The sequence below is a fragment of the Poecilia reticulata genome, linkage group LG22 (assembly GCF_000633615.1).
Source record: "Poecilia reticulata strain Guanapo linkage group LG22, Guppy_female_1.0+MT, whole genome shotgun sequence".
Classification (NCBI taxonomy): Eukaryota; Metazoa; Chordata; class Actinopteri; order Cyprinodontiformes; family Poeciliidae; genus Poecilia; species Poecilia reticulata.
Genome location: NC_024352.1, coordinates 800517 through 809786, shown reverse-complemented (window position 1 = coordinate 809786; position 9270 = coordinate 800517). Strand labels below are relative to the sequence as shown.

General features: G+C 37.4%; 1 protein-coding gene across 8 annotated transcripts in view; it reads right to left on the bottom strand.

Annotated features, from left to right (window-relative positions):
• The window catches only part of LOC103458078 (MAM domain-containing glycosylphosphatidylinositol anchor protein 2-like), a 202698-nt gene that overhangs the window by 57096 nt on the left and 136332 nt on the right, over nt 1-9270 (bottom strand). For all 8 annotated transcript variants that reach the window (XR_532533.2, XM_008398635.2, XM_008398638.2 and 5 more), the window contains one exon: nt 6211-6359. Coding sequence is in view for 7 of the 8 variants with exons in the window: in XM_008398635.2 (XP_008396857.1) it covers nt 6211-6359 (149 nt within the window). In the remaining variant the exon portion in view is untranslated. The remainder of the gene's footprint in view (nt 1-6210; nt 6360-9270) is intronic.

Sequence of the window (9270 nt, the reverse complement as noted above, 5' to 3'; positions counted from 1 at the left end):
TGCAGAGCTCAGTCGTTTTGCAAATAGTTCAAAGTTTAAACTGGCATGTTGAACATCTTTTATCTGCTCATTTTGTGGAAGATCTAACAACTAGAAAATGGCACAAAATAAGAATATTTTTTCCACTCTGATTGGCTGCTGTTAGGCTACAGATTTTAACTTGAATGTTCATTACATTTTTTATAGACGCCTGTGAAAATAATTTCTATTCCCATGACTTTTTTGTTCTCTGGGAAATTATTTTTGATGATAAATAAGAAACAAGCATAAAAATCAAAACATCTACAATAGTGACAGTAATATTAATTATAAAATAATGGTCAGTGCAAAGTAGCCTGCAAACTCTTTGGTGGGGGGCGGTGAGGGACCTGGATAAGGGCTAGGGGGGCACTCGGCCAAAAAAGGTTGAGAAACACTGTTCTAGATGGAGGTTCAGAGAATATCTTCTTAGAGATCCTGAATTTGTCACTTTCATGAATACCAAAATTGATATCTATTTAGAAGTAAATTCAAATACCTCCTCACATTCAAATATATGGAAAGCGCTCAAGGCTTATATGAGGGGGCACATTATTTCATATGTTTTATATAAAAACAAACAAAAAAGGGAATACATTTCTCAATTAGAAAAAGATATAAGGACTTTGGAGATTGACCATTCAAGAACAAAACAGCCAGAATTACTGAACATTTTAAAGCAAAAACGGATTTCATATGACCCGTGTACAAGTAAAGCTGAAGCAAGATGGCAAGGACAAAATATCACTACTATGAATTTGGCCATAAAACAAGCAAACTATGGGCGTGGCAGATAAAAAAGGAAGATAATGAAAAATTTATTCAGAGTATTAAAACAGATGATGGTAGACATTTAGAAAACACAAAAGACATACATTTGGAATTAAAAAAATATTATCAAACGTTATATAAATCTGAGCTTAACAAAGGTAAAATAGATAAATCAATTTTTGAAACAATTACATTTACCTAAGATTGACACAACTGACAAAGACATACTGGATAGTGAGATAAGTGAAGAGGAGGTCCGTCTTGATATAAAATCGTTACAAAATAACGAAGCCCCAGGGCCAGATGGCTTCCCAATTGAATATTTCAAAACCTTTTCAAGCAAATTATGTATCCCTATTACAAACATGACCAAGGGGGCATTCCAAAGGACAGCACTTCCTCAATCCCTAGAACTTTCAACAATAACATTACTTCCAAAACCTGGAAAAGATATACAAAAGTGCAGTAACTATAGGCCCCTTGCCCTTCTCAAGTCCGATTACAAGATCTTGTCTAAAATAATAACATTTCGACTGGAGAGAATAATACCAAAAATTATTCATTCAGACCAAACAGGTTTTGTTAAGAACCGACAGGGAGCGGACAATATTCGGAGGTTGTTTCATGTTATTCATATTGCTAAAAGAAAGTTCCGTATTCTATGGATGTGGATTCATTCAAATGGTAACGAACAAGAACTAAAATCTGCATCATTAGCAATTATCCCCTTCCTGGGTTCTAAAAAGCAACTCTCTAAAATAACATCAAACCCTTTAATTTTAGCTACCTATAATGCATGGCTTCAGTTACATGCCTTCTTAAATCTAAAAATACAACTGTTGGTTAACACACCACTTAAAGGTAACTAACATTCCCCAATCTATAGCAGATGGTATATTACAAACTTGGGTCAGAAAAGGCCCAAGTTTGGCGATCTTTATACCAACATCGTCTTTGCAGCTTCAGTCAATTATCTGAATTTTATGACCTACATAGGCACAATTATTTCAAATATTTGCAGATCAGACACTGGATTAAGAGCCAAACGGATATTTCCAAATAAACCAGAGGAAACTCTCCTTGAAACATGTTTATTAGATACTAAACGTACTACCATAAAAGGACTTATTTCTTGTGTTTACAAAATTGTTCTTGATTATTCACCAGCTTATGAGAAGAACAAAAAATAATCTAATTGGGAGTCAGACTTGAACGGCAAATACAATGACAAAAACTGGAGCAGATTACTAAATTCATCTCAAACAACATTAATATCAACAAAACACAGACAAATTCAATTTAATATTTTTCACCGCATATATTATACCCCATACAGGTTGAATAAACTGAATGCCAACATCACTGACAAATGCCAGAGGTGTAAAATGTGCGTAGGGGATCTTCTTCATATGCTTTGGAGTTGTATACACTTGCAAACCTTCTGGAATAATTCAACATTAGTAGTTTGTGAGCTTTCTTTAGATGCTGACCCCATGATTTGGATACTTGGAGATGTTATGTCCTTGAAATTATATCCTTGTAAGAAATACTTTGTTTTGTTAGCATCATCTGCAGCAAAAACGTGTATACTTAAAATTTGGAAATCTATGGACCTTCAAACCAGAAACATTGGATCAACGAACTGTTGATCCAATGTTTTCAGGAGATCCAATACTGCACTCCCTCTACATGGAGAGAGTGGGTGGGGTGGGTAAGTTTTATTTCTGAAGTGCTTTAAAAAAAAAAGAAAAAAAGGTAGTATTGTACACTTGATGTAGATTTTGTATGGCCGAACCATATGAATAAATATATCTATACAAAAAAAAAAAAAAGAAATGACAACACCACAGAGTTAAAGTTCCAGTCTGGAACGCTTCACTGTGTCTGTATGATACTCTACTCCACCTGTTTTCAGCCTGGACACAATAAATCAGACAGTCTTGCCAAGGCAATTTAGTGGTAAGCAGTAGTTAATTTCATAGTAGCAAACAATGGCAGATGTCATTAATTGTATTTTTAAGAAACATACTGTACAACCCCTGGCAAAAAGTACGGAATCACCAGTCTTGGATGAGCATTCATTCATTCAGACATTTCATACTGTAAAACAAACTCAGATCAAAAACATGATACAATAATAAGGTCATTCCAAATGTAACTTGTTGACTTTCAGGAACACTCAAATAAATGAAGAGAAAACATTGTGGAAGTCAGCGAATGATACTTTTATTGACCAAGCACAGGGAAATAAATATGGAGTCACTCAATTCTGAGGAAAAAAAGTGTGGAATCACTCAAATTGGAGGTAGAAAATAAGAACACACCCAGTCTATTTCCTTTCCCTAAATGGACACCTGCCCCAGATGAGATGTGCCCGTTAGTCTGCAGTTAAAAACACCTGCAGTCATGACGCCTTGGAGGGCTGCTGGACAAAGTGGAGTGGCAAGAACCATGGCTCCAACAAGAGAAATGTCTCTTGAAACAAAAGAAAGGATTGTGAAACGTCYTGARGAAGGTAACCCTTCACRCATGGTTGCTAAAGATTTGGGCTGTTCACTGTCAGCTGTATCCAAGATATGAACCAAATACAAACAGCATGGAATGGCTGTTAAAGCCAAGCGTACTGGTAGACCAAGAAAGACATCAAAGCATCAAGACAAACAACTTAAGGCCATTTGTCTTGAAAGCTGAAAAATTACAACTAAACAGATGAAGCATAAATGGGAGGAAGCTGGAGCCAATGTATGTGACCGAACCGTAAGAAATCGCCTAAAGGATGAGATTTCAATACAGGAAAGATAAACGAAGACCAGCATTGACACCTAAACATAAAAGAACAAGACTGCAATGGGATAAGGAGAGGCAATCATGGACTGTGGATGACTGGATGAAACTTATCTTCAGTGATGAGTCAAGAATCTGCATTGGACAAGGTGATTATGCTGGAACTTTTGCTTTGTGCTGTTCCAGTGAGATTTATGAAGAGGCCTGCCTGAAGAAAACAACCAAATTTCCACAGTCCTTGATGATATGTGGCTGCATGTCAGGCAAAGGCACTGGGGAGATGACTGTGGTTAATTCTTCTATCAATGCACAAGTTTACATTGACATTTTGGACAGTTTTCTCATCCCTTCAATTGAACAGATGTTTGGAGATGATGACATAATTTTCCAAGATGACAATGCATTGTGATAAAAACAGCGAAGGCATTCCTTGGAGAAAGACACATTCAGTCGATGTCATGGCCTTCAAATAGTCCAGATCTCAACCCAATTGAAAACCTGTGGTGGAAAAATGGTCCACAAGAAGGCTCCAACCTGCAAAGCTGATCTGGCAACTGGTATCAGAGAGAGTTGGCACTAAATTGATGCAGAATACTGTTTGTCACTCATCAAGTCCATGCCTCAGAGACTGAAAGCCGTTATAAAAGCCAAAGGTGGTGCAACTAAATACTAGTGATGTATTTTGGATGGTCTTTTGTTTGTGTTTTTTATGATTTTACACTTTTTTCCTCAGAATTGAGTGACTCCATATTTATTTCCCTTTGCTTTCCCTGTGCTTGAGTGTTCCTGAAAGCCAACAAATTGCACTTTGGAATTACCTTATTATAGACTTTAAAATACTGTTGTTAAAATACTGTTGTTAGTTTATAAATCACTAACCAGGTTAGCACCACAATATATTAAAGATCTGTTGTTGTGCCAACCGTCTAGACCCCTCAGATCTTCTGGTTCTGGTTCTGCTCTGCATCCTCAGAATCAGAACCAAACGAGGAGAGGCAGTATTCAGCTTCTATGCACCACAAATTTGGAACAAACTTCCAGAAAACTGTRAAACAKCTGAAACACTGGGTGCCTTTAAATCTCAACTTAAAACCCACCTGTTTAGAGTTGCCTATGGCTAAATTAGGGTTAGAGTGCGGGTTTTGATGTCTTTGATGTTTTTATCTTTACTTTTTATCTATTTATTAATTTCTTTTTATTCCTCTTTCTCTGTGTTTAGTTTTTAGTGATGTACAGCCCCCACACCCCCTCCAGAGAGGCGCAGGTACTGTTCCCCACTCGTGGTTCTATTTGGGTTAGAGTCCCTTGAGTAAAACGTGGGTTAGAGTCCCAGTTAAACGACGTTTAACTAAAGTCCTATGGGGTTTAGAGTCCCAGTTGATGGTGTTTCAACTAAAAACCTAGAGGTTGGAGTCGTTGTCAAACGGCATTTTGACTAAAGTCCCAGATCGGGTTTGAGTCCCAGATAGGGACAGGGTTGCAGGTGTCGTCCCCCCTGGCTGAAAAGGGGTGTGGGTTTTAATGTTTTTATCTTTTTTTTCCTCAAAATCACTTTCTCTTTCTTACTGTTTATTCAATGTCACATGCTGTTTTCTTTTAATTATGTAAACCACTTTGAAATGCCTTGCTGCTGAAATGTGCTATATAAATAAAATTTGATTGATTTGATTATTGTATCATGTTTTTGATCTGAGTTTGTTTTACAGCATAAAATGTCTGAATGAGTGCTCATCCAAGACTGGTGATTTCATACTTTTTACCAGGGTTTGTATACATCTTCATGCTTTTTTGATACTGAAGAACCCTGTCAGTATTGTAGCTACTGTGATGACTGATTATTTGAGAGGATGCATGTGTGTAAGTAAACAAGGATGAAACAACATGTAAACGAATGCTAAGTTTATACAAGATTCCAACTTTTCATGCAAGATTCCAACTTTTGCTGTGTTTCTGGTTTCCATCTGCATAGAGCATGTCAAACTCCAGTCCTCAAGGGCCGCTGTCCTGCAGTTTTTAGATGTGCCACACGTACAAAACTCCGTAATCAAATGGCTTAATTACCTCTTCCTTGTTGTGTAGATAAGTTATCCAGAGTCCTGCCAATGACCTAATTATTCCATTCAGGTATCCTATATGTTGCAGTGCAGTTGCCCTCCAGGACTGGAGTTTGACACCTGTGCACTAGAATAACAGTTAACAGTGCCACATTGCTTGATAATGTCTTTACAAATGATTTAGAAAGCAAATTAGAAAGTGGATTATTAATAAATGACATCAGTGATCACCTGCCAGTGTTCATATTGATAAGACTGATGTATAGAAGCACTTAGAATTTTCTTAAAGCAAAACTGGCAATTAATATACAAAGAAAAGGATGTTGGTAAGGCTTATGAGGACTTTAGAATAAGTTGTCATAGAGTTATCATTTTTACAGTGTTTTTTACACTGTAAAAAACAAAGGCACAAAAATAATCAATGGGACCTCAAAACATTTCTGGAACCTTTTTGGAAAGGTAAAAGGATTTCTTTTTACACCTCTGTAACCCTGTTCCTATATTATGTAAAATCACAGATAAGTAGTAAAAACTATGCTTAATATAGTGCAGTATTAGTTTATGTATGATCTGAGAGTCTCACCTGCCTGATGCCAAGCCGATAGGCCACAATTCGATCCACAGAATTGGGCTCCATCTGAGTCCATTGAAGTTTGAAGCCGTAGACTTGAGGTCTGTTCTGCCACAGAGCATTGTAGGTATCATGATAAAACTCTGGTCTGTAGGCTTTCCCTGAGGAGATGTAGGGGTTAAGGATCAGAGAGGGGGACAAATAGAGACACCAGTTAAACAAGAAGACACAAAAAATGTATGAAAAAACCTTTGGGCATTGTTGAATTTTAAAAACCAAGCCTACCATCTATTTTCAGAGTGACATTAACACAGCTGTGGTGGATTTGTTAGATTCAAGGTTCTCTAGTGGGATGCATTTTAAACAGGTCATCACTTCTGAACTTACATTAAGATGTACTTTATTGATCTCAACTCGTGAATTACCAGCCGCTTCTGGCATGAGTGACGGTGAATGCGTCTGCTGCTCCCCAGCTTTTTTCAAGTCTTTTTGGTAATTTTATTGTTTGAAGACTTTGCCTGTTCTACATACATGCCAGTCATTTATTAATTCAGTCTCTTATTCAGTAAGCTACGTGGCACTCGTCTCTGTTTTGTTTGAACAAAGATGATCAGTTTATCTGCTGCCACCATGTCACTGGCAACTATTTGGAGCTGCTATGTGTGGTGTGTACTAGCTTGGCGTAATGTCCTGTTGGTCCTATTTGACAGCGACAGCACTACTCTGCTGTTGACCTTTATAAGATCTGCTTACTTAAGCATGGGTCACCAGTGGTGACTCACCGCCATCATTTCTGTTTCTACACCACGACATCATCCATCTGCCCCATCGGAAATACTCATCGATCTTCGGCTGTAATGGTTCCAACTCCATTAAATCTATTAAATCTAAATCTAATAACTCCTGAGAGTTAAATGCGTCTAAAGCAACCCCTCTGGGGCTGGCAACAGCCCCTCTGGTCCATTGCCAGCTGCAACAGACCAGAGGGGCTGTTGCAGCTGGCAGTTAACTATCTGCCAGCAACTTACTTAAAATTACTCTTTTAAATATAAGATCTGTTTTAGCTAAAGGTTTATTCGTAAATGATGATATGTTCCTGACAGAAACATGGTTGGATGACAAAACTGAATCACCTGTACTAATCTAATCAGCGCCTCTTCATTACAATTTTTCAAGTGAGCATAGAAAACAAAAGGGGAGAAGGCGTGGTCTCCATATCTAAGAATTGAATCAATTCTGATGAAATCCTCTTAGGTCATTTAGCCTCTTTTGAATATTTAGGTATTCAGGTAAAAGACTAAATGAACTTAGACACTAACTATACGAAACCCCAACATATGTAGAAAATTTCTTTATTGACTTTAACTAACTTTTATCTCTTATATACATTGATTATGACTATTTAATAGTTGTTGGAGACTTCAACATCCAACAATTATTGGATGTTGAAGTGCTAAAAAACACTTTGACAGGAAATAAGAGTAGGCTTGTCTTCAGACTTGACAAGCATGAAGACAGAGGGGCAAAAAAGCTGTGCAATATTCTTGATAATTTTGGTCTAATTCAGCATATTAACCAAGCAAAACATAATCGAGGTCACACACTGGACCTCCTTATTAGTAAGGGTGTGAATATTTCCAATGTCACTGTAACTGATGTCGCACTCTACACTAAGACATGCAAGAGAAATGTTCTTTGTTCTTTCTTTCATAAGCAAAAACATTAACAATGCTCAAGCTTTATTTGCAACAGTTGACAGGCTCACAAATCCTCCTTTGACTTTACTACCTGAACTTCAATCTAACTGGGCCTGCATTGAATTTGCCAACGTCTTTGTAGAGAAAATTAAAAAAAATTAAGAGGATTAATCTACACATCCACACTAAATCCAATAAAAATGCTATACCCAGACAAATGCAGAAAATGACTCAATGTCAACTACTTAACTAAAAAAGCTTAGAAGAAATTATAGATCAATTAAACACTAGTTCCTGCTGTCAGGATTTCTTTAAGAAATGTGAGGGTAGGACATTTCTTAAAGTGATCTGATCCAAATAGTAAACTCATCGCTCTCATCAGGTGTTTTCCCCCAGGCTTTGAAAACAGCAGTTAGCAGTTAACCACTGATAAAAAAACAAAAACAATCTGGACAAATCACTACTGCAGAATTACAAGCCGATCTCCAACCTCCCATTCATCAGCAAAGTTATTGAAAAAGCTGTTTGAACAGTTGAATAGATTCCAAACAGTAACCAATCGCTTTGATGTCTTTCAGTTTGGTTTTAGAGCTGATTACTGCACTGAGACTGGCATAGTCAAAGTGTTCAATGACAAACTTATAAACATGACAAACATATAAGCACAGACTGTGGAAGAACCACAGTGCTGGTTCCGCTGTTCTGGAAACGACTGCAAAGTTGGGTAGTATTCTTCTGAACAATACTGGACAGATGTTCTCTATGTTTCCACATAAGGAACAGGGATTTCTTCGTTTCAATAAATAACTTCTCATCGAAGCGGACAGAAGTCACATGCTGGGTACCCCAAGATCCCTATCTCATTCGATATCTATAAGCTCCACCAGTTCAGGTTATAACCGGAAATAAGATTAGTTACTATATCTACGCAGATGATACACAGCTATACATTACAATCAATCAAACAGTCTGTCATCAATAGACAGACCAGTGCTGGCCTATCATCAGTCAGATCAGTGGCTGATTTTGGAATGGATATAGCCTCCTATGACATGGAAGTAGCCATGGCTGGGTCTGTAATATTCTTAATTTTGCCTCTTAAACATTTTCAATATCCAAAATACATAAATAAATCATAAATACATAAATTGGATTATGAAGTCTCTGTAAACAACCTTGCCATTCAAAATATATCAACCATTAGTCTCAGACACAAGGAAGCAATGCGACACATGTTGTTGCACAACACCTCCCCCCCCCCTTCTCTCTCACTCTACTTCCCTTCTCAGAGGAGGGAGATGTGCAGCCAGCTCTCCATCTAACGGGTGAATTGAGTTTTCTAAATCTGATGGGATTTTACCCTGTCCAGAACTGA